General features: G+C 45.1%; 1 protein-coding gene across 1 annotated transcript in view; it reads right to left on the bottom strand.

Moving 5' to 3' along the window:
• The window catches only part of PNPT1 (polyribonucleotide nucleotidyltransferase 1), a 1,644,852-nt gene that overhangs the window by 1,382,294 nt on the left and 236,092 nt on the right, over nucleotides 1–26,466 (bottom strand). Inside the window, exon 9 of the mRNA XM_044055211.1 lies at nucleotides 18,000–18,186. Within this exon, the coding sequence (XP_043911146.1) occupies nucleotides 18,000–18,186 (187 nt within the window). The remainder of the gene's footprint in view (nucleotides 1–17,999; nucleotides 18,187–26,466) is intronic.

The raw sequence follows: 26,466 nt of genomic DNA, 5'->3' as shown, positions 1-26,466 counted from the left end.
CTTTGTTGCCACTCCTCTTAGGAAAGCTGTGGAAGTGGCTATAGCTCTGGTGGAGTGTGGCCTAATATTGGCTGGCACACCTTTTCCATGAAAAGAATAGCAAAATCTGATGCAATGTCCAATCCATTTTGGAATTGTTTGTTTGGAGATTGCTTTTCCTTGTACTCCAGCAGCATAGGCTACAAACAGCTGGTCAGACTTTCTGGTGGCCTTAGTTCTGTCCAAGCAGTAGCGTAGTTGTCTGTGTATATCCACAGTATGCAGTAGTTTTTCCCCCCTATTTTGAGGATTGGGGAAGAATGTAGGTAGATGAATAGCTTGATTTAGGGACACCCTGGAAATAACTTTTGGCATGAATGTAGGATTGGTTCTTAGAGAGAGACTCTGTCTTGATGAAAAATGAGGAAGGGGGGGCACTGCCATGAGTGCCTGTATCTCCGAAACTCTTCTTGCAGAAGTGACTGCCAATAAGAAGGCCGTCGTCCATGAAAGAAATTGCATTTCTGAGGTTGCTGCTGGCTCAAATGGAGGAAGAGTTAGTTTTTCCAACACGTAGTTGAGGTCCCATGCAGGTACTTGGTTGTTTTCTGGGAAGTTTGATATTCTTTATCCCTCTTAGAAACTGGCTTAGCAGAGGATGCGAAAACACAGGAGGGTCACAGTTGTATTTTGCTGAGATTGCTGAGGCATGAATCTTTATTGAGGAGTATGAGAGCCCAGTATGAAATAGTTCTGCCAAGTATTCTAATATCTGAGGTATACTCAGTAATGCTGTGTCCTGACCCCTTTTGGCATTCCAGATGCTGAATCTCTTCCTCTTGGCTGAATAGGTTTTTCTGGTGGAAGGTCTGCGTGCTTCCAGCAAGATCTCTTGAACAGATTTGGAAAGAGAGTTAGGTGTTGAAGTCATGGTAGCCTCAAGGCTGTCAGATGCAATGTTTTCAGGTCTTGATGTACAGTCCTGTAACTGTGTTGCGTTAGGAGCAGGGGCCATAGGGACAGAGGCCATGGTTTGGTCCGAGTTATGGTCAATAGCAATGGGTACCAGTGCTGCCTTGGCCAGTCTGGAGCTATCAAGATGCCTGTTGGCTGTTCTGCTTTGATTTTCAGTATCACCTTGGTCAGCAGAGGCAGGGGAGGGAATGCATACATTTTTAGAGAATTCCAGCTGAAGGAGAGCGCATCCATTTTCCAAGCTAGAGGGTGGTGAGTCCTTGTGCAGAACTTTTCCAGGTGATGATTTAAGTGGGAAGCAAAAAGATCTACGTCCGGTCTTCCCCATGTCCTTGTCAGTTGAGAGAAAATGTGAGGGTGCAGCATCCATTTGTGTGGATCCATGAAATTTCTGCTCAGATTGTCCGCTAGTACATTGTCCTTGCCTGGTACAAACTGGGATTGTAAGTGTATCTTCAGGCTCAGGGATTTTTCCCAGAGAAGCATTGTTAGTCTGCAGAGGGGATAAGAATGAGTGCCTCCCTGCTTGTTTATGTACCACATGACAGTGGTGTTGTCTGTCCTTATTAGCAAATGTCCTTGTTGCAGTGATTTTTCGAAAGTCTCGATGGCATGTATCACTGCCAACATCTCCTTTTGGTTTATGTGCAGATGTCTTTCCTTTGGCGTCCATAGACCTTGAATGCATCTGCCCTCCATGTGCGCCCCCCATCCATGGTCTGAAGAGTCTGTTGTAATCATTTGGCCTGCTTGAGGTCTGTTGAAAGACATGCCTTTGTTTAGTTGACTGGCTTGAGCCCACCATAGAAATTCCTTCTGCAGACATGGAATAAGTGGGATTATGTCCTCTAGGCTGTTGTTGTGTTGAGACCATAAGTTTTTTAAATACCATTGCAGCTTTCTCATATGAAGTCTTGCCAATCAGAAGGATGCAAGATGCCATGAAACCCAGGGCCTGCAGGATCTTCCTTGCAGTCAGCTGGGAAAGCTTTGCTAGGCCTTTGAAGTACTCTGGTAAATGCTGCTGTTTTTCCTCTGTGAGGTAGGCCATTTGGGTTTCCGTGTCCAGTTTGGCTCCTAGGAATGTAATCTGTTGGGATGGTAGTAATTTTGACTTCTGAATGTTGACTGTGTATCCCAAGGCCTGCAGTAGATGCATGACATAGTCCAAATTCCCTTTTAAGGTTTGTTTGTTGTCTGCTTGTATGAGGCAGTCGTCCAAGTAGGGGTATATTTGAATCCCCTGCTGTCTGCAGTGTGCCACTACTGATGCCAGGCATTTCGTGAACACTCTGGGCGCAGTAGATAAGCCAAACGGCAATGCTGAGAATTGATGATGCTCTCTCCTTGCAAGAAATCTGAGGTATCTTCTGCAGCTTTGTCTGACTGGGACATGCAGGTATGCCTCCTTGAGGTCCAGAGTGACCAGCCAAGACCCCTTGCCCAGCATGGGAAGAAGTTGCTGCAACGTCAGCATTTTGAACTTTGGCACAATGAGGAAAGTGTTTAGATTTGACAAGTCCAGTATGGGTCTCCATTTGTTTTCTTTTCTTGGAACAAGGAACAGTCTTGAATAAAATCCCTGGCCTTGCTCCTGAGGAGGAACCCTTTCTATTGCTTTTATACTTAATAGCTTTAAAACTTGAGTGAGTGCCTCTGCCCTTTGATGATGTGGCAGGTTTGGCATGCCTTGTCTTATTGGTAATGTGTGGAAGTGGAATCTGTAACCTTTGTCTATCAAATCCAGAATCCAATTATCTTTGGTTAAGATATGCCAGTTTTGTGAGAATAAGGCTAATTTTACGCCCAAAGGTGCTTCTTTCAACCTTTGTAGGCGGTACGAAAGTGAAGTCATTGTGCTTGTCCTTGTGGTGCAGCTGAACTGTCTGCACCACTTCTTTGATTTGGAGGTTGCCAGTGGCGGCCCCTGTAAGATCCTCGGTATTGCCCTCTACCCCGGGCACGTCTGCTTTTTCCCCTTTGAAACTTGTCAGAGCCGGGGAAGGACCAATTCTTTGAGGGCCAGTTTCTGCTGAATCTGGGTGGCTGAACCTGGAGGAAATCCTTGACTGTCTGTACTGACTTTGCTTTTTCCTCTATGGATTTCAATACATCTTGTGCAGTAGCACCAAAAAGCTTTTGTTTTTCCAAAGGTGCATCCAGTAACTTTACTTTAACATGGTCAGGCAAAGACTGATCCTTCAACCAAGCATGTCTGCGTATCACAGCCCCAGTCATAGCTGCCCTACATGAAGCTTCCAGTGCATCATAACCACACTGCAGAAAATGGTTATTAACCTGCTGAGTGTTATGTATATGATCCTGCAGTGCCTTTTTATCAATAGGCTCAGGAGAGGCTAACTTTTTCTGTAAATCATCCAAGAGAAAATCTTGGTACTGAAACATGTGAAAAAGGCAGTTAAGAGACCTCATGGCTAGGGTAGTAGAGGTATATACTTTTTTACCCCATCTCTCCAGGGACCTTGCTTCTCTGTCAGCTGGCAGTGGGTTTTTGGCAGAGGAGGAAGCCACTCCCTTGGGGCCCTGTGAAATAGTTTCTAGATCCACAGAGTGGGCCTTAAAAAGGTGCTTGTGAGTGTCAGGGACCCTATAATATCTGTCCGGCTTTACAGGAGCAGGAGGAAGAGAATCAGGGTTGGCACTGGAGTCAGGGAAAACATCATCCAAAACATCCATAACTGGAGGGATAGCCAAAGGTCTGTGCTGGGGAAGCTTGAGGAAAGTACGAAGCCTTTTCCTAGAGTCAGAGAATTCCTGACCCTGCCACTGAAAATGTTCCCTCATGGAATGCAGGACTTCCCCAAATGAGAAATCCTCTGGAGGGGAGGCAGAGGGAATTGATTCCTCAGCATCAGAGTCCTCGTAGGCCTGGAAGTCATCTTCTTGAGTATCAGAATGCTCAGAATCCCCAGAGGCTTCATCCGAGGAGAGGTCGTCCGCCTGCTCCGTTCTAGGCCTTTTCTCTGCAGGTGGCTGAGAACCCCTGTCCGGATGAGGCTGAGACCCCCTGATAAGGGAAATAAGATCTGCAGCCAGAGACATGATCTGCTTATCAGAGGAAGGGGCCTGGGCAGGTTTAGGATGGGCCTTGGCCTGACTGGCGGCCTTAGCACGTGCAAAGGCCTTGATGGACATGGATACAGGAGGCCTAGCAGCCCCACGTGCAGGCGTTACCTTGTCCACAGGAATGGTGGCGGGTAAATCCAGAACTTCGGTTTCCGGAGGAAAATCAACAACCGGCACCGGAGAGATCTCCAAGACCGAAGGTCGTGTTAACGCTGTGTCGTCGGCCTGGAACGGTAGATTTACCACATCCGAAGGGACCGGAGCGCTAGCAGAGGGTTTAGGAGTAACATCGGTAGTGGACGCGGGCCGAGGATGTCGGTCCCGGTCCTTGTGTTTTTTAGCAGATTGGGTTGTCGGTTGATCCGACGGCATGATATACGCAAAAGATTCACCGAAGAAGTCCTCGGCGAATTCTGCCCAGCGCCTGAGAATGCGCTTATTAAAGCAGGCACAGGCCGAGACGTCGTGGTCTGGGCCCAGGCAAGGAAGGCAGAGAGAATGGAAGTCCTTATGAGGTATTTGTTTACCACAAGACAAACAATTATTAACTTTCTCAATTTGTTCTGACATCGGCTGAGGCAAGAATAAATGTTCCCCAACGGGGTACTTAGCTTTTAGATGACTTCAGTACTGAAAACACAGGAGCTGACCGACTGGCACTTGCGAACTGCTTCTGCTTCGGGCACCACGTGGCAAGAAAGACTGGAGAAGATGGCGTCAGCCGATGCCTTTATACTCCAGCCGTTGTGACGTTGGAGAGGGGGCGACACCAGCTGACGCCGGACCCAGACTTTGGAATTCGGCCGACCGAGGGCTGCCTGAGGCAGGACAACCCATATGTTATGACTGCAGTTGCATTCTTGGAGGACATCAAGCAGAAAGAGAGGGCAACAGAAGACAGGATGGCCTGGAGGAAATGGAAGAGTTCAAAGAAGCAAAGGACCAAAATGTTCTAGTGCTATAGGAAAGAAAGGAAAATGTAAAAAAGACAGAATGAGGACAAATTGAGGAAGGATGGAAAGTAGTTGCAGGATACTGGCAAAAGACAATTCAGGCAGTGAAGCACAAGCAAGTACTTGAACATGATATCAAAGCCTGAGTATAAGGCATAGATGCTACCTAACTCCATGAGACTAGTACAGGAAAGGCAGAAAGGAGGACAGTAGATGTGGGAAGTGTCAGGAGGAAGAGCCAGGAATGATGCACTTATACTGGGGATTGTGGGTAGGCACAAGATGGTAAAATTTGGGAGACATATTTCAAAAGGAACCACAGTATACTTGAAATTCTACATGAAAAAAGACATGGAAGAGCTCTCCAATCTTGTAGCCCAGGCAGGTATGACCCTAGCCCTGAGTAGCATTCTGCCATCGCCCAGAATGATACTGCAGTACAAGGACAAAATGATTGACTTCAACAATTGGCTAAGCTTCTGGTGTCATTCTAAGGGGATCCAGCATCTGTCTGCTTGGGATGACATGGTCGACAGATCACGATGCTTTGCCACAGATGGCCTGCACCTGTCGCCCCCTGGGATTCCGGATACTGGCCAAGGCTCTTGCTGCCCCTATAGTGCCTTTTTTATGCAAGGTGCAAATAACAAATTCACCACCATAACAGGAACAGGCAAGCAAAAACTGACGTAATGCTATTCAATGCTAGAAGTCTAAATCCCAAAATGCACTCACTCGAGGCACTCCTTAAAATGGAGAACATCGATATCTGTGCAGTGACTGAGAACTGGTTCAAGGCTCCAGAGAGCACCCCTGCACTACCAGGCTATAACTCATACCACACTTTTCGGCCATGTAACCTGGACCGAAACACCAAAGGTGGAGGTGTGTCCATATTCATTAAGGATATCTACACCTCCAGGCTAGTTGCTCAGCATAATGCATCCGAGGTTATCCAAGTGCAACTAACTCTGGGCAAAACTGCAATCCAAATTGTAGCTTGCTACAGATCCCCCACCATGCCCCAGGATTCCCACTCCTCTTTTCTTGATGTACTGGAAAATATTAGGGTTCAACCAAACACCCTAATAATGGGCGACTTCAACTACCCCACCATTAACTGGGAAAACTACTTGTGTACCAACTCCTTAGCTCAACGCTTTCTGGAACTCATAAACTCCAATGCCTTGGATCAACTTATCTACACCCCCACCAGGGGCAACAATATCCTAGACCTAGTCATTACTAACATGTGTGACCGGTGTTCCACACCTGAAGTCAACTCCTCGTTGGTCCGATCTGACCATAAGCTAATCACCCTTGATATCCACATCCCGCCCCCATCCCCCATTAAGGAAACCACAGTAAAAAATTTCTCCAAAGCCAACTTCATGCTTCTTAAGACAGAAGTGGTGAACTTCATGACACCCATGCAGATGGACAACACAGTTACAACTGCTGAATCCCACACAAATGCATTCTATAAGCACTTACACGAGTGCATGGATCATGCTATCCCAAACAGAACCAAGATGCTATCCTCCAAAACAAACTGTATAACTGTATAGAAAAAAGAAACTGGTGCAAAAGAGAGTAAAATCCCATGAGTGGAGGAGTTCCCTGGTCAGCCTCAGTAAGAAGCTGAGATCCCTTATAAGATCCTCTAAAGCTAGCTAAGAAAACAAAATCACCACTAATTCCAAGGATAACCACAAAGCATTCTATAGCTATGTCAAGAATCTCGATGGCAACACCCAGATCTACTCTGAGTTACAGCACAAAGGCAAGAAAATTACAGAACCAACTGATATTACCAACATCCTGGCAGATAGGTTCAGTGCTAACTTTACCCACCTCTCACCCCCTTAAAGGGCCCATATCTATACAGGAAGAATGCAGAGTCCCTGTAATCAAAACTACGCAGGTAAAAGCTGCACTCTCTAAAACCAAATACACAGCATCCATGGGACCAGACAACATCCCAGGCTGCGTTTTACACGAACTTCAGAAGAAACTGGCTCCCCACTTAAGCACCATGTTCAATAATAGCCTTGCATCAGGCTTTGTGCCCACTGAATGGAACAAAGAAACAGTTATCCCATTCCAGAACCACCACTGATCCCAGGAACTATCGACCTATTAGCCTAACGAGCCTGGTCTGCAAGGCCATGGAACGTATCATCATGGAACTTATAAACAAAGACACTGATAACCTACAAACTCTGGATCCCACCCAGTTTGGGTTTGTGAAAGGCAGATCATGCCTCCTGAACCTGATCGACTTCTTTGAGGCAGTCACCAAAGCCGTAGATGAGGGTAAGGTGGCTTACACAGCCTATCTTGACCTCGCCAAGGCTTACGACACCATCCACCATTCTGGAATTATAGCTAAACTCACTAAACTAGGTATAAATCCCTACGTCACAAGATGGGTTGCCATCTGGCTCACTGACAGAACCCACACTGTAAAAGTTGCAGACTCCAAATCTGACCTCAAAGCATTGACAAGTGGAGTACCACAGGGTTCTGTCCTGGGACCTCTCCTGTTTGGTATCTACTTCTCTGAAGTACAGGCTAACACAGAAGGCCTCTGGCTAATGAAGTTCACAGATGACTGCAAACTAGCAGCCATAGTCAAGTCCCCAAATGATGTGGACATCCTACAGAAGGGCCTCGCCAAGACAGATGCCTGGTGTCAGAGCCATGGCCTCAAGTTCAATGCCAAAAAGTGCAGTGTCATCCCCTTTGGTAAAAACTCTGTACTCATGAATTATCACATAGGCAGCAATCTACTTAACACCGAATGCGTGATAAGTGACCTTGGGACCCAGGTGGGCAGTAGTCTCTCCTTTGATAGTCACATCGCCACAGTAGTCAGGAAGTCCTTCTATGTGGCACACCTCATCATAAAAGGGTTCTCATCCAGAAAAACATAGGTCATTGTTCCCCTCTACTCGACACTCATTAGACCCGCTATAGAGTACAACGCCCCTTTTGGAATGTACCTCACAAGACATCTGCAGCAGCTGGAAAGGCCACAGAAGTACCTCACAAAGAGGATTACTGGCCTCAAACAAATGCCCTACACTGACCACCTCAAAAAACTCCAGATTTACTTTGTAGCATATCGCCTACTCCTGAGGTGATCTCTGCCTAACATATAAAGCTATGTCAAACCCAGAGCATTTGGACATGCTACACCTAAAGAAATCCCAATCCCTCCAAGCTACATGCTCTAGGGACCTAAACCTTGTCACCACAATAAACAGGACACGCTGGAGGGATAGATTCCTGTCCCAGAGACTTCCCATACTCTGGAACAGGCTACCCATCTATGTCAAGCAAAGTTCTTCATTAGCACTCTTCAAGAAAAATCTTGATGAGTGGATGGGAAAAAGGAAATACACCCCAGGGATCACTCCTGTGTCTCTGCTTGACAGTGGAACAGGAAAATAACTTTCTTGGGTGGCGTAAACCAGGGAACCTTGTTGGCTAGGCTTACGTAGGACCTTGGGCCGATAGCCTACTACCTACCTATGAACCTATATATGGGGCATAACGAAAGAGGACAGCATCTGGAAAGATACAGAAATGAATATTATCAGACTGATGAATATCAATGTTAAAACCATCATCATCAAAACTGGAACGGGACAAAACGTTATGGGAGCATTAACTACACAACAGATTCCTGGGCACTGGTTGAAAAAAATGGCAGAAACTGACTAGAATGAGGAAAAAAGGGGAGCAAAAAAACATATAAACGAGGTATTAAAATACTACAACCATGAAAATCATACCAGGAAGGAGAAGGAAAACCAAAGAAAAAACGGGGTAAGAGTAAGAAATGAAGTGGTGAACCACTGATGAGATAGGGCACACCATGCATGAGGACTGCATGTGAATGTAATATAATGTACGCCATTAACAAACTTGAGAAAATAAACTGCATTACCATACAATGACAAAACCATCTAAAAAAGAAACAGAGTGAGCAAGAGAAAGGGACAAAATGCATAACACTTGCACATAATGTCACAGGTGCTCACCCACAGTGGAGGATTTCAGCATCTAATGTTACTGTACACTACTGATATAAAGCAAGACAATACAAGTTATTTATTAAAATCTTTTTGTTTAAATAAAATTAATCATCAATAAATCTTACTGTGTGAGAGATGCTGGACTTACTCATAATGGCTTTGTTTATTACAAGCATAAAACTACTAGGCAATTATGAGTAAATTCAGTATAATCACACTCCAACAAGACTTACTACTTAAAATATTAAACAGCATGCTTTTAATCTACGATTTAATATTTCTGAATGGTAATGTACACGAATCTCAATACATGCTACTGAAATTCTTGGGAGATAACATACAGGTGTAATCCCCAAGAACACTACCTATGCAGAATTATTTACAGAAACCCTGTACAAACATTTAAGCAGCTGCATTGAGGCTGCTGTACCTACTAAAAGTAAGCACCAGATCTAACACAAAAAACGAATCACACTTGTGGAATCCTTACCTTAACAGGCTATATAATAAAAGGAAAAAAAAAATCATACCCAAAATCAGAAAGTGTATTTCCTCACAGAAACAAGAGCTCTGTGATTCAACTAGAAAAGAAACTAAAAAGTCTAATAAAGTCCAGCAAGGCCAATTACAAGGTCAGGATACCCTTCCAGGCTAAGGGCAATCACAAGGCCTTCTTCAGCTACATCAGGAATTGTAAAGGCAATATTCAGCAGTGTGCAGAACTTGTTGTAAATGGCACAACCTTCAATGACCAGAGTGACATAGCTCTACGGGCTGACAGATTTAGCTCTAACTTCACTGCCCCCTGTGAAATCCCTTCTAGCATGTCTCCCCAAATATCAATACATAGGTCCTGGAGGTGCTCGCTAAGGCCCAAAACACTATTTCAGTGGGCCTTGACAATATCCACAGTTGCTTCTTAAACAGCCTAAAACATGACTTAGCAGGCCCATTTGAGACACACTTCAACTACAGCCTCAAAACAGGTCACATGCCAGGTGAATGGAGGGCTGCAATGGTCATCATTCTTCATAAGGGTGGGCCATCAACTGACCCTGGGAACTACAGACCCAGCAGTCTGACAAGTCTAATATGCAAAGCCATGGAACAAATTATCATGGAAATGAACAAGGACATTGGCAACCTACAGAAAAGTACAGTTTTGTACCTACCATAAATGTAGATGTTCGAGGATTCCATTGCTGCAGTCCTTACTATTGGGTATAGTCCGCATCCAGTCGGCCCGAATACCAGAGTATAAGGCTGACGTCGGTCAGGGCGCATTAGACTGACGTCAGTACGTCAGGGTACTAATGCGCATGACCGGCGTCATATCCTCAGTCTTTTCTTGCCCCAGATGTCAGAAGACCCTAAAGAGACAAGGCCCAAAATAGCTGCACCAAAACATGAACAATATATACAAAAATATAAGCAGGTAAACTCACCTACACAACCACCCCTAAACACAGAGCGGAAGGAGGGAGGAGTAAATTGGACTGCAGCAATGGAATCCTCGAACATCTACATTTATGGTAGGTACAAAACTGTACTATGTTCTTCGTTTCCATTGCTGCAGTCCTTACTATTGGGTAGAATCCCAAAGCAGAGGTAAGGGAGGCTGGCAAATCATAAAGAAGCAGGAGCTGACAACATGCCTTGCAAAACAGCTGTGGCAAAACCAGCCCTAGACTTAGAGTAGATAGGAAGGTGATAATGCTTAGAGAAAGTATGCACTGAACTCCAAGTAGCTGCTTCAAAATATCCTTAGTTGCCACCCCCGTAGAAATGCTGTTGAAGTGGCAGTAGCCCTAGTGGAATGAGGCCTAATCCCAGCTGGAACCTCCTTGCCATGATGGGAATAACAAAATGCAATGCAAAAGCCAATCCACCTAGAAATAGTTTGTTTTGACACAGGCTTGCCCTGCGAACTCAAAGCAAAAGAAACAAACAACTGCTGAGACTGCCTAAAATCCTTAGTCCTGCTTAAGTAATAACGGAATTGCCTGTGTACATCTAAAGTATGCAAAATCTTTTCCCCTTTATTTTGGGGGTCTGCATAAAAAGTAGGCAAATGAATAGTTTGGTTTAAAGCCACACTAGAAACCACCTTAGGCATAAAGGAAGGATTAGTGCGTAATGATACCCTATCCTTATGGAAAATCAAAAGGGCTCGACTGCCATAAGGGCCTGCAACTCAGACACCCTTCTTGCAGAAGTAATAGCCAACAAAAAGCAGTCTTCCATGACAAATATTTCAATTCAGCAGTAGCCGCAGGCTCAAAAGGTTGTAGAGTAAGTTTTTCCAACACAAAATTGAGATCCCAAGCAGGAGTAGGAGCTCTACTGGGGGGTCTTATATTTTTTGTCCCTCTAAGAAACTGCTTGAACAAAGGATGCGAAAACAATGGTGGGTCACAATCATAGTGAGCTGAGATTGCTGCAGCATGAATCTTAATGGAAGAGAAGGACAGACCCTTGTCCAGTAACTCAGTAAGATATTGAAGAGCCATACTCAAATTAGGCTCAGAAATCTCCAAATTCTTTGCTTTACTCCAAAATAAAAATCTCTTCCATTTTGCTGCGTACACTTTCCTTGTACTAGGTCTTCTAGCTTCCCTAATCACATTTAAAACTTGTTGAGGAAGTTGAGACCTGCTGTGTTTCAACACAGAATATGCCAGGCTGTCAGATGAAGAGAGTGAAGCTTGACATTGAGCAGATGACCGTCCTGCTGGGATAACAGATGTGGAATCAAAGGTTAAGGCCATGAAGGCTTCTTTACCAGACTCCGTAGTAGAGGGTACCAGTGTTGCCGAGGCCAATCTGGAGCTATCAAAATCATCCTTGGCCTGTCCTGTCTGACCTTTAACAGTACTTTTAGAAGAAGAGGCAGAGGTGGAAAGGCATACACATGAAGGTTTGTCCAACTGAAAGACAGAGCATCCACTTTCCAAGCTGTGTGATGAAACCCCTTTGTGCAAAACTGTGGCAGCTGGTGGTTTAGTGGAGAAGCGAACAGATCTATGTCTGGAGTTCCCCATGACACTGTCAATTTCAGAAATACATGAAGATCCAGTTTCCACTTGTGGGGATCCATGATTTGTCTGCTTAACACATCTGCTAAGGAGTTCTGTGCTCCTGGCAGAAACCTTGCCTGAAGAGTTAGGTGCAAGCGTGCAGTCTCCCATAAAATCATTGCTTGCCTGCATAGAGGATAAGAATGTGTTCCCCTTGTTTGTTGAAGTACCACATGACAGTTGTGTTGTCTGTTAGAATCAACACCTGCCCTGGAAGAAGTAACTCCTTGAAAGCCAGCAATGCGAACTGGACTGCTAACATCTCCTTCATGTTGATATGTAGATGCTGTAGTCTGGCAGGCCACTTGTCTTGTATCCACTTTCCATTTAGATGAGCTCCCAAGCAATGTTTGAGGCATCTGTCGGTAAAATCTGACTCGCCTCTGGCCGGGTCACAGAGAGTCCCTTGTTTAGGTGACATTCCTGAGCCCACCACAAAAATTCTCTTTGAAGGCAAGGTATTATTTGAATGACAGTGTCTAAATCCTGGCAGTGCTGTGTCCATACATTTGTGAGATACCATTGTAACTTCCTCATATGCAGTTTGGCATTGGGAAGCACCAGAATACAAGATGCCATGAACCCTAATGCTTGAAGGACTGTCTCTGCAGTCAGCACGGACTGATGAGATAGTTGATGGAAGTAAAGTGATAGACTCTTTTGTTTGTCCGGGGTTAAAAAGGCCATCCGGGCTGCTGTATTCAGTCTCACACCCAGAAAGCACATGTCTTGAGAGGGTACTAGACTGGACTTTATTTCGTTCACAGAATACCCTAGGCATCTTAGCACTGCTATAAGATATTCCAGATGCTGTAGAAGGTCTTCCTTTTCTTGAGCCAGAATCAGGCAGTCGTCTAAATAAGGATAGATTTGAAGTCCTTGTAGCCTGAAGTAAGCTATCACTGGAGCCAGAACCTTTGTGAATACTCTGGGCAGTAGATAAGCCAAAGGGCAATGCAGAGAACTGATAATGAGAATCTCCAGCTCGAAACCGCAGATACTTCTTGTAACTTAGCCTGATAGGCACATGAAGGTAAGCTTCCTTGAGATCTAAAGTTACCATCCAGTGATCTTTGCCCAGCAGGGGTAAAAGCTGTTGTAACGTCAACATCTTGAACTTGGGAATGTCCAGATAAGTGTTGAGGAGAGATAAATCCAAAAGCAGTCTCCACGTGTTCCCCTTCTTTGGTACTAGGAACATGCGAGAATAAAATCCTAGGCCCCTTTCTGATACAGGGACTGGCTGAATGATGTCCAACACCCATCTGTCTTGAGTAATTAAATCCCAATTTTCTTTGAAAAGAGACAGTCGTCCTTCAAAGGAGCTGCCAGACGAGAATCTACTGGCAGCTGAAAAGGCAGGTCATTGGGTCTGTTTACGAAAGGACTGACCCCTGCCCTCACCAGAAGTCTAAGCAGGTGAACTCCTGTTCTAGGCCTAAAGAACCTTGAGCCCTGCCCCTACCACGCCTAGACCTACCCCTAGACTGGGAATCATAAGCAGGATATGTCCACCCCTTAGCAGGCCAATTTCTACTAAACTTCGGTGGCTGGACCTGCAAAAATCTTTAACAGTTTGCATAGACTTAGCTTTGTCCTCCATTTTCTTTAAAACTGCTTCCACAGGTGAACCAAACAACACATCAGACTGTAAAGGAGCATCCAAAATCCTTGTCTTAACATGCTCAGCCAAATTTTGATCCCTCAACCAGGCATGCCTGCGAAGAACAGAACTAGTGGCAGCCACCCTCGAGGAGGCCTGCACAGCATCAAAACCACATTGCAAAGAATGCTTGCCCACTTGTTCAGACACATAAACTAAATCCAGCAAGTCTTTACAATCAATACCTTCCGCCAAAGCATCCACCTTAGATTTCAATTGTGAAAGGAGATAATTTTGATATTTCAGCATGTGAAACTGACAATTCAACGCTCTCATGGCTAGAGTGGAAGAAGTATACACTTTCTTACCCCACCTATCTAACGCCCTTGCCTCTTTGTCAGTGGGAACAGGATTTTTAACCACAGAGGCCTTAACACCTTTAGGCCCCTGAGAAACAGTTTCTGGGTCCGCCCTAGGACTCTTAAACAAATACTTATGAGCTTCGGGCACCCTATAGTACCTATCAGGTTTAACAGGAGCAGGAGGCAAAGAATCAGGGTTCAGGGAAGCCTCTGCAAAAACATCTTCCACCACATTCAACACAGGAGGTATAGCTAAGGGCCTATGCTGGGGTAAAACAAGAATTCCCTAAGCCTCTTCCTGGAATCAGAGTAATCCTGGCCTTCCCATTTAAAGTGCTCCCTCATGGAATGCAGAGTCTCTGAAAATGAAAAATCCTCAGGAGGAGAAGCCGAAGGAGTGGCATCATCCACATCAGAATCAGAATAATGAGGATACTCCTGCAAATCTTCCAGAAGACTCAGAAGCCCTGAACCCTGTTCAAAACTGTCAAACTCTGGTTCCACTCTAGGCCTCTTATCAGGAGGGCCCATAGAACCTCTAATCATAGTAATCAAATCTTCTGCCATTTTAAGCATATGTTTCTTAGGTACAGAACCCGAAAGGCTAGGAGAAGCCCCTACTGAAGCTGAAGTTGGCCTACCTCTAAAAGAAGTTTTGGCAACAGAAGGAGAGGCTCTAACTACTTTGGGAAGAGAGGGAAGAATAGTTACCTGAGAAGCCCCCTCAGCCTGGCCTGCCTCCTGAGAGGGTACATCCTGTAACAGTAAAGTTTCTGCCTGAGACTCCATAGAAACTCCTGGCAAAACCTCTGGCTCCACTGAGCCATCTAAAGAACCAACGTCCGGGACTGCCGGTTCATCAACCCTAGGCTTCGCTGTTTTGTCCTTGCGCTTCTTGGACGAAGCGGGCCGGAGCATCCGGCGGCATTTTATAATTGCAACGCTTCCCAAACACTAATCTGGCACAGTCTAACCTCCTCTTAATAGTGCGTTTGTTAAACCTAGCACAAGAGCGGCAACCAACAACGTCGTGCTCAGGCCCTAAACAAGGTATACACAATGTATGGTAATCCCTATGAGGTATTTGTTTCCCACAAGAAATACAGTTATTCACTTTTTCTGACATCCGGTTAAATACTGAGGCAAGAAAAACCAAAATGTTCCCCAGCGGGTACTTAGCCAACTCTGATTCGGTCTGAAACTCCGGTTTGGAAATATTTCAGAACGCCAACCTGCACTCATAAAACTGCTTCTGCATCGGACCACGCGGCAAAAGACTGAGGATATGGCGCGGTCATGCGCATTAGTACCCTGACGTACTGACGTCAGTCTAATGCGCCCTGACCGACGTCAGCCTTATACTCTGGTATTCGGGCCGACTGGATGCGGACTATACCCAATAGTAAGGACTGCAGCAATGGAAAACGAAGAACATCTGGACATATCCTAGTGTGGCTTTGTTAACCTGACAGATTTCTTCAAGAGGGTGAACATGGCTATGGATGAGGGGAAAATGGTGCATACCACCTACCTTAACGTGGCCAAAGTGCTCAATACAATATCATACTCCGGTATTGTTGACAAACTCTCGGACCTAGGCATAAATCCCTACATAACTCACTGGACCGCCAGCTGGCTCACAGACCAAAGAAGTCAGGAACAGTGAGACCACCCCACCAAGAGACTGATCACCAGAGGAGTACCTCAGGGCTCTGTGTTGGGCATCTACTTCTCAGAAGTCAAAGCTAATGTCAAAGGCCTCTGGCTAACCAAGTTTAAAGATGACTGTGAACCGGGAGCTATCCATGAAACCAACATTCTAAAAAATGGTATAACACAAACAAGTGACTGGTGTGATAGCCTCTGACTAAAACTCAATGCAAAGACTTGCATTACAGCGCCCTTTGGTAGTGTGTCCACCCAAGCTAATTACTTCATCGATAAAACACTTCTAGGAGTTGACCCAATAGTCAGGGATCTGGAAATATATGTAGACAGTAATCTAGCAATCAACCAACAAGTAGCCAGGATAGCAAGAAAATCATTCTATGTCGCCCAACTCATAAGCAAGGGTACAGCATCCATGTCTAAGGAAGTAATAGTACCACTCTACTAAGCCTTTATCAGATCCATCATTGAGTAAAATGTCCCCTTTGTCATCTGCCTAGCCAGGCCCTTGCAACAGCTGGGATGCTCTCAAAGGTTCCTCACCAAAAGAATCCAGGGCATAAATACCCTTGCCCTACACAGATTGCCTTAAGATTCTATTTCTGTCCTCAGTCTCCTACAGGTTACTGAGAGGTGATCTATGCCTCTATCTCTGATAGATATTTTGCACAGCTGCAAGATAAACACCAGAAACACTAGATCCAAGAACTTGAATGTTGTCTGCAACATAAATAGAACCTGCTGGACAAACCAATATGAGTATGTCTTAAAGGATTCACCATGCTATGAAATAACTCCCCATCTATGTGAAGCAGTGTTCATCCCTGTTCAAATGAAACCTTGATCATTGGATGGAAAAATCGCAAATTCACCCCCATCCTGGTCCCCATGTCTCTGATGGACAGAGGTTGACAGTAAGTAAATTAATTCTCAACTAACATATCCTCAAACACATACATAACCCTTAGCTATTTCTTTACTGACATACCCCACCATATAGGCATCCAAGGAGCTCTGCGATAAAACTAGGCTGGGTTGCATGGCTAGGCTTGCAAAGATCCTGGTGGCTGTTAGCCTAGTAGGAACCTATGCACAGTTTTGCACATCTACAATTCTGATCCGCAAGCGTTTTGTTGAATCTGTGTGTTATGCTCTGCAAGTGTAATCTGGCTTGTGTTATTCCCTGCAAATGCAACCTGACTGGTTATCTCCTCAACAGGTACTACAAGACATTGTACAAGGTTTGACACTTCTGTGCGCTATACTTCTATATTGCTGTATTTTGTCCAAAGAAATACAGAAAACAAGAAATGGCAGGCTCCACTACCAACCTATTTTTGGATATGTAGCACAAATAACATCCAGGAGAAGGCAATTTGCCAGGAAATGTGACAGCTTTCATGATGTTTTTGGACAATGATGAATAATATGATCTGCTGTCATTCTATGCACATACGTAACTGGATTTTGCCAATAATGTTTCTAAAGCCATGGTTTGCCTGCACCTTTCTTTTTACCCTAGTAGGGGGTGTTAAATACAAAAAAGCAATGTGAACTATTTACTGGGATGTCTTTTAGCTGGAACTTTTCAATGTTGGGACTATGAAGTAGCTAAATGACATACAGGTTCTTTAACTGTCAGCATATCATATAAACATACCTGGCAGCCATGTACTATTATTACATGCAACAGCCATGTACCATTATTACATCTAGCAATTAGAAAAAGGATATTCATGTGTTATAGCATGTCATGAGGAGAAGGTATGAGGTTACCTTTTAAAACTAAGTACAAAATAGCTTTTTAAACTCCCAACTACTGGATTATGCTTAAATGAAGACCAGTGAAGTGGGAGGGCATTTAAATAAAACTGAACTGTTAAATGTAAAGCTTTGAGTGATGGTGGATTCAACTCCCCTGACACCCACACCCCTACATAATATTTAATTTACCTAATTCCAAGTTCACACAATATAGGGGTAGGTTAAGAAATTTCCCTTAAATGTTCATTACTTAACAGGGGCTCATTTATCCTACTAGTAGCAAAATGTGTAGCTGATGGCAGCTACTATTCTTTTTACAACACGTGACTGATCCATAATCCTGCACATGAACAGTAGTGACGACAAGGTTTTCGATGGAAAATAGTGTTACTTTATTTCTTCTAGTAAATGAAGAACTTTACATTTACTGGAGAAAATCCAGAAAATTGCCAGACCCGTTTTATTGGAAAAGTAAAGGATGTACTTACTGTCTTGTGTATTCCACAATTTCTAAAGGAGCAGCAAATAACTTCTGAGGAGTCCTTTTTACAACACCATGCTCCTTTGCCAGCTGATTGATGGTCTGGATTATTTGCTGCGTGTGCTTTACACCAAGTTTAATTGCATGGCAAAAGTCTTGCTGTAATACATTTTCAGCTGATGCTTCCAACATAACTAGTAAAGACAAAAAAATAATATAAAAATGTAAAATACATTTCCACATTTGCACATTGTAATAGATCTTTCATGTGTCTACAAGCATGTAACACTGGACTTGCATGCATTAAGTACTAAAATGTCTATAGGAAACAGCACTTCCAGCATATTTTATGGTATACCTCTGATCATACCTCTCAACCTGGAAACATCAAAAATCAGAACAAAGGCCCATGAAAGAGAGAAACAAATCTGTACACCGATTAACATAAAATTTGCATGTATAGTTATGTAACCTCGCCAACTCCAATGGAATTGTGGGACACCAACTTTCAAACACAAACTGAAGAACAGTCAACCAAAATATGGCCCCAGACCCTGGAGTAAATGGTAACTTTTTTTTTTAAATATGTAGCAATGATGTTCACTGGGAAGGGAGAAGATGATGAACCTTAGGATTTTGTTTTTGGTGACTTGCAGTATGTGGGTTTTGTGGTAAAAGTAGGGCATTTAATGATAGGCAATATTCTAATCTTAGCAAAAGAATATTACTGATGAGTGACACAGCTAGAGTTTGTGTCGTCCAGGGCTGTCTGAGTTTGCTGCCCTTCCCCCCTCAAAAAATCATGGTCGAATGGGCCCCACCCCCGACATCTGCTAAACAAAGCAATACAGTCTCACAATGAAAATAGACTTAGCATTAAAACTTCTCTGCCCTTGAAAGTAAACTCACATTCATTGAAACAGCACTGAAACCTACATTCAAAGAAAATGCACCTGGCCAGTGGCAGATAAATATTACCTTTGGGCTGTTTTCAAATTATATGCCCCTTGCACATGAAACATACATGTTTAATTTTCTTTGATACACCTTCCTGATTATATTATATTCCTTGTATAATACAGCACACTTGTTAGAGTGTGTTTTGAACAATTTCCGGTAAGCAATGAAACAAAATGCATGAACCAATAACGACAAAATTGCTCAATTCAGAACATTTAAAATCATAAAAGTCTACTCAACCTTCTACAATCCATCAGTATCAGTAAATATGCACCATCTCTGCAGAAGTAAGAGTCACCTAAATAATTCCACATTAAAGAGATCTGTAACTAATGAAGAGGTTGCTGTCAGTGAACAACTTTATACTTCATTGTTTCATCTACAAATAACGTGCCTGTTGCCCTTGAGGGGAAAAAAATGCCTGTTACATAAAAAAATAAGCTACTAATATTGCAATAGGAAATGGATGGCAAACTGGTAACAAGTTCATAGTTGCTAGGTATCTCTGCCAAACAGGACATTCTCAGGAGTGCAGCATCCACTCCTTAGTAACAGTACAGTATTAGCAATCCATCTGCATACTGTGGGAGTAGAACCCACAGCCTTCTGCATCAAAAGGCAAGTATTCTACCTGTTGTGCTACTAACACAAGCAGACTTCATCTAAGCAGCATTAAACTTCTCTTCCTCTGAGGAACTATGCAGCACAAAAAATCTGGTAAAAGCCAACATTTATTGGGTGGTAGACAAAGGCCCAAAACCAGGGACACATTTTAAATATTGCTTGCACAATTTTAGAAAAGTTGCTAGAATAAAATGTTTTGTCTTACCATGCATTTCCTGAAAGACAGACATTTAAGTTTCAGTGTTCTTATTATTTAGTGAATTCAGTTCTCACTAATTTGCTAGAAAACCACAAATTTTAAGAGGAACAGACCAAACAGCTGGTGTGGGTAGGGAATAACTGTAACCACCAGGAATGCCTAACTGGGGCAACACACACACACACACACACACACACACACACACACACACACACACACACACACACACACACACCTTGGTAAAGAGAAATGAGATGGACTTAAACTGAAAGTCTGCAAATAGAACACACACCTTGTTCTGAAAGGCTGCAGTTAGAACACACACCTTGTTCGTAAAACGGCAATCAGTCACACACCCTTGTCCAGCAGCTTGTAAAATAAAAAAAAGAAGTTATGTACTCACCATAACATTCCATCTGAGTAGGTAACTTCATTTGTCAGCAACCTGTGGGTATCGGATCCGATTTGGATCCGAGCCGGCAGCTTTCCTAGCTAAAAGATCCGAGCTCCAAGCTCCTCCCCCTACCCACAATGCCCTGCCACCTCCCTCTAACCCTCAGATCGAGTTTGCCATAATGCCATAGAAAAATACTATAACACAAGAAAGGAGTACTATACATTCCACTTGATGTCATCTGGAAGTGACGTATCCTGATGTATCCTGATCCTTTAATAATGAACTAAGGGGGATGGAGGGAGGGTTGGTTGCTACTCAGATGGAACGTTATGGTGAGTACATAACTTCTTTATCTGAAGTAGTTAACTTCATTTGATCAGCAACCTGTGGGACAGAGTCCCTAGCTACCAACAACTTGGGAGGTCCTCATGGAAGGATATTCCGGAGCACTGCAGAGCCAAAAGATGCGCGTCCTCTGAATATTAAATCCAACTTATAATGTGTAATAAAGGTATGAGAGGAAGCCCAAGTAGCTGCTGAGCAAATGTCATCCAAAGAAACCCTTGACCAGAAAGCAGCAGAAGTAGCCATAGATCGGGTAGAATGGGCTCGCACCCTCAGGGGCTCAAGACGACCAGAGCTTTTGTACGCGGGAAGGATGCATTGGGTAATCCATCTAGCTAAGGTTACTTTAGTGACTGGTTTACTCAGACAGGATTTAGCAAATGACACACAATGTTGATCTGATTTTCGAAGATCGGCTGTTCTATTTAAGTAAAATCGTAACTCTCTATGAACATCCAGACAATGAAGTCTATACTCTCCTTTGTTTTGAAATTTAGGAAAGAAGACAGGTAGATTGATGGACTGGTTGATATTGGCTTCTGAAGCCACTTTAGGCAGAAAGGAGGGATTAGTCCTGAGGGGAAACCCTTTCTTTATGAAAGATGATATATGGAGGCTTACTGCAAAGAGCGTGAAGCTCCGATATCCTCCTAGCTGAGGTAATGGCAATCAGGAAGGCCGTTTTCCAAGATACATATTTTAAGTCGACTGAAGCCGCGGGTTCAAAGGGAGGACCAGTCAGAGCCTGCAGAACTAGGGTTACATCCTATGGAGGAACTGAGTCTTTAACAGGGGGTCTTAACAGGAAGGTTCCTTTCAAGAATGTTTTGCAAATCTTGGAGGAAGCTAGGGGGCCTAAACTGTTTCCAACGTGGTAGTGGGAAATAGCTGCCAACTGAACTTTAATAGTAGAAGAACTAGCCCCTTGATGAAAAGTATGGGATAGAAAGTCTAGAACTGCTGGGATAGGAGCCGTGAAGGGATCCAAATTCCTATGCTCCGCCCAGATAGAGAAAAGTTTCCATTTACTCTTGTAGATTTTCTTGATAGACGGTTTATGGGCAGCCACCAGGATGGCCTTAACTGAGGAAGATATACTGGGAGTCCTAGCCATTAATGGAACTGGTTCAACCAAGCCGAGAGCTTGAGGTAGTCCAGGTCGGGGGTCTTCAATCCTAAAGGATGAGAGATCAGATCCGGAATGGGATCTAAAATCCAGGGAGGATGTACTAGATGAGACCGTAGGCATGGGAACCAGGTTTGGCGAGGCCAGAATGGGGCTATGAGGATAACTCTGCTCCCCAACCGACAAGCTTTCTGCAAGAATTTTGTCATTAATGGAAGAGGTGGATAAGCATACAGAAGACCGGATGGCCAGGCATGAACCAGAGCGTCTCTGGGGACTTCCCCTGGTGGGGGGATTAGCGCAAAGAACTCACTGCACTTTGTGTTCGAAGGTGAGGTGAACAGATCGCAGCAGGGTTGACCCCGTTTGAGGAAGATTTGCTCCGCTACTACTGGGTTCAGAGACCACTCGTAAGGTGAGAGGATCGTTCGACTCAACCTGTCCGCTAAAATGTTTGACCGACCTGGAATGTGCGTTGCTATGAGAAAGCTGTTGGTGGATATCGCCCATTCCGAAACTCTCATGGCCTCTCTGCAAAGTGGGTAAGATCTGGTTCCCCCCTGTTTGTTTATGTACCAGACTACCGACATGTTGTCTGTTTGAATTGCAATAGTCCCTGGAGGAAGAAGGGGAAGGAGAGCCTGCAACACTAGAAGCACCACCCTCATCTCCAGGACATTGATATGCAATGAGGTCTGTGTGAGTCCAGGTGCCTTGGATGGATCTGCCCATGCAATGCCCCCCCCACCCGAGGAGAGATGCGTCCGTGGTCACTGTGAGTTGGGGTGGGGATAAGGCAAAGGGCTCTGGAATGAAGCCACCAAAGTAGCGACTCCCTGCAAATCCTGCTGAGGGGAATAGGTGTAGACAGGGGATGATGTAGGATGGACCACTGAACCTGTAAGGTCCATTGAAGGATTCTCATTTTCAAACGTGCGATAGGCGACAGACTGATGGCCACTGCCATGGACCCCAGGGCCCTCAGGACTAGTTCCGCTGGGGGGGCTGATGGTTGTAGAAGAGCCAGAATGTGAAGGTTTAGATTGCGAAGTCTGTCCGCCATCAGAAAGACTTTGGATTGTATAGTGTCTATCCTGGCCCCTATGAAGTCCAAAATCTGAGTAGGTTGAATTAGGATTTTTGTGGTTGATCGTGATCCCTAGACGGTGGGCTAGATGTAAGAAACAGTCCCTGCCTGAACAAAGTTGATGCCTGGTGGGGGCGGTTAGGAGCCAGTCGTCCAGGTAAGGAAAGACCTGTATTCCCTGAAGCCTCAGGTGGGCCCCTATAACTGCCATGACCTTGGTGAACACCCTGGGGGCTGTGGTGAGACCGAAGGGTAGGACCCTGAACTGATAATGGCTGGCTACTAGCCGAAAGCGGAGAAACCTCCTGGATCGCCTGTCCATTAGAATGTGGTAGTATGCATCCTTGAGGTCTATCGAGCACATCCAGTCGTTCTCCTGTAAAAGGGGGAGAATGGATTGAATAGTGACCATCCGGAACTTTTCTTTGGCGACTGACAGGTTCAGTGTGGACAGATCGAGAATGGGTCGTAAGTCCCTTGTCTTTTTTGGCACCAAAAAGAACCTGGAGTAAAAGCCTGATCTGGATTGGCCGAGGGGGACGTGCTCGATGGCTCTTTTTCTTAGCAGCTCTCATATTTCGAAGGCTGCTGCCTCCCTCTGATTAGGTGGAGCATCGGGGAGACTCCCTGACCAGGGAGGATACGTTAGGAAAGGAATAGAATAGTCTCTGGATATAATTCGGAGCACCCAGCAATCTGTCATGATGGACTCCCAACTTGCTAGGTGCTTCAAGAAGCGCCCCCCGACTGCCTCCAGAGAAGAGCAGTCGGGCAACCCCTCAGGGTTGCTGCGTGGGTCGATCGGAAAAGGGTTCCCTCGACCCGAAATTCTTCGGCCCCCCTCTGCCTCTGGGCCAGAGTCCACCCTGTCCTCCTCTGCCTCTGAAGGACGAAGGATCCGGAGCAAAACGGGATTGTTGAGATTTCCGGAACCACATCTTCTTTTGTCCTCTTTGGTTCCTAGAGTAGGACCTCCGAGGAGCCGAGAAGCGGATCCCGACGGCAGATGTTTTCCCGTCTTTCTCGCTCTGGAGAAGCGTATCGCGGACGGTTTTGCCGAAAAGCGTAGAACCATCAAAAGAGGCATTTGCGAAGGACGCCTTGATGGGTTCCGCAAAATCGCAGAGACGGAGCCAGGCCTGTCTGCATAAGACAACGCCTGTTCTGCTGGCTCTAGCCGCTCCCTCCGTGGCATGGGAAAGAAGCCGCATAGATGTATTAGTAATCGACTTGAAAGTGGCCATCCGAGCCGAGAAGGTCCATTTGTCCTCTGCCGACATGGACTCTGGGGGGTGACCCAGCGTACTCCTTGATAAGGTCCCGCTGGAGCCGAATTACATGTGCCATATAATTCAGTGACCTTACAGAGAAGGTCGCTGAAGAGAACATCCGCTTTCCATGGTGGTCCATCATCCAAGACTCCTTGTCTGGAAGATGTACTGAGGAACTCTCCTGTGCTAATTCCTTTTTAGTGGCAGCCGTCACCACCATGGCATCCACTAGGGCACCCTTGTTCCAAACTGTCCTGTCCGTGGGAGGGCAGAGTATCCTGTCAGGTCTCTTGGGTATTGGCTCGACAGTGTCCAGCTCCTTCCATGCCCCGGTAGTTATGAGGTCCACCAGAGGGTCGGCGGGAGGGGACACCCAAGAGGTAGATGGGCCTGTGTCAAACGCCTCCAGAAACACAGACTCATCCGAGGAAGGTTTTTGGGCAGACCACCCCCCTCTAATGCGCAACATTTCCATAATGTCTCCAAATGAGACGTCTTCGAGGGGGTGACCTGGGGGAACCTTCCCCTTCTTCTAAGTCAGTGTCTTCTGTGAGGGACTCAGGTGAGTCCAAGTGCCTCCTCTTGCACTTTCGTTTGTGAGGGACCTCCTTGGGGGGCTGTCCGAAGAGGCCTCACCGACAATGTCCTGTTCCTCAACGGGAACCATCTGGGACGTAGGCGCAGGCTGTCCCTGGGGTCAGATGATGGAAGACAGGCCCGTCTGTGAGGGAATGGTGGGTGGATCCATAGCAAGAGCCTGTGGCCTCGAATCCCTCGAAAGGACCCTCTCCATGACGTCGAATGCCGAGGGAGAACTGCTTTCCCTAGGATCCGAAAGCAGTCCCCTCGGATCAGACGTGCGGATCGCCGCCAGAGGTGACCTGATGGGATCCGAAAGGGTAGTGTGCTCCGACCTCAATGGAGCTGAAGGCTCACTAACCCCTCCGGATCCAACGCTCAACTCACGGCCCCGAGAGCTCGGATCCGACAGACTCGAGGGTACAGTCAGCGCCGAAGTAGGTAACACTGTCTGCGCTGACACCACCCCGGCTCCGAAGCTAGTCAGATCCGACAGCTCCGAACCCCGATAGTGGGGCGGAGAAGGAGCAATGGGGGCAAAAAAAGGGGTCGAGCTCCCCCCCAGAGTGGGGGGGAGGCAAGAGCACTCCCATCTGCAGCTGGGCCTGAAGAAATCGATGCATCATCCGGTCCATATCTGCGTCAGATAAACTCCTTGTTGATCTGGACGAGGCCACCAAGGCCGGCCGGGAAGGCCACCTACAGGACCTCGAAGGTGACCGGGTCGCCTCCTCCGGCTCCGGGGAGAAACGTGGAGAACACACTTGCCAGACAGAACGCACACACACACCTTGGATAAAACAAGCAACTAAACTTAACTTGGCCAGCAGCAGCTTGTAATAGAAATAAACAGTAATAACATGAAATGGAGATAAACTTTTAACGGCTGCAGATAGAACACACACACACCCCTTGGATAAAACCAGCAAGTAAATCTAAACTGAAATGGCTACACAACTTGGCCAGCAGCTTGTGAAATAATGAGCAAGTAAACTTAACCGTCAGTTTGTAAAATAAAGACATAATGAGCAAGTAAACTTTACCTCACTTGGCTGATAAAATGAACAATTAAACTGAAAAGGCCCAATACAATGAAACACCTACACTTGCCAGATAGAACAGAACACTCACTTAGCCAGCAGCTCATATAAAAAACAAGGAATGGACTTTCTTGCAAAAGCAAATATACAACAAGGTTTGCAGATAATAGAGAAAGCTTACAGGCTCTGTTAGATTAGTTTTCTCCCCTGGAAAACTTAGCACATCTGCCCCCATTGCTGTTTCCCTCCGAGTCCAACAGGCAGTAGCTGATGTCATCATGCATCCCTCTGTAACATGTGTGGTGACATTAGCCATAAATTTAAAGTGGTAAAAAAAAAAAGACTGGGAAATTAAGGGGGGCCATGTGGCAATTCGTGGAACCCCAATATAAATATATTATTATAAAAGCCTGTAAGCTTTCTCTATTATCTGCAAACCTTGTTGTATATTTGCTTTTGCAAGAAAAAGAAAAATTCCTTTTTGTTTTTTATGAGCTGGGAGGGTGGCCTAATGGTCGTGGTGTTTGTTTTTGCTGCACACAAGGTGCAGGGTTTGAGTCTCACAAGGGATAATTGGCTAGGCTTAAAATGGCCCACAAGGGCAGTTAGCTTAGTACTAATCTATGAATCTATGAATATTGTGGCCTCAAAACTGGTAAATACTGAGAAATTCAGTATGGTTGAGAAGTATGCCTCTGATAGCTTTCCTCAGCTAAATCAACCGATACATTATGAAGTGATACTTTATGCTCACTCAATTCTTACCTGCCAAAAATCTCAATGTGTCACAGTGACAGAAGACAAACAAAATGTGAAAGAGTAAAAAAGAAGTCATGTTCTTACCAC

This window comes from Protopterus annectens, chromosome 1.part2 (assembly GCF_019279795.1).
Source record: "Protopterus annectens isolate FY-2018-M chromosome 1.part2, PAN1.0, whole genome shotgun sequence".
Classification (NCBI taxonomy): Eukaryota; Metazoa; Chordata; order Ceratodontiformes; family Protopteridae; genus Protopterus; species Protopterus annectens.
The sequence above is the reverse complement of the archived record's forward strand: the minus strand, read 5'-3'. Positions and strand labels throughout refer to the sequence as shown.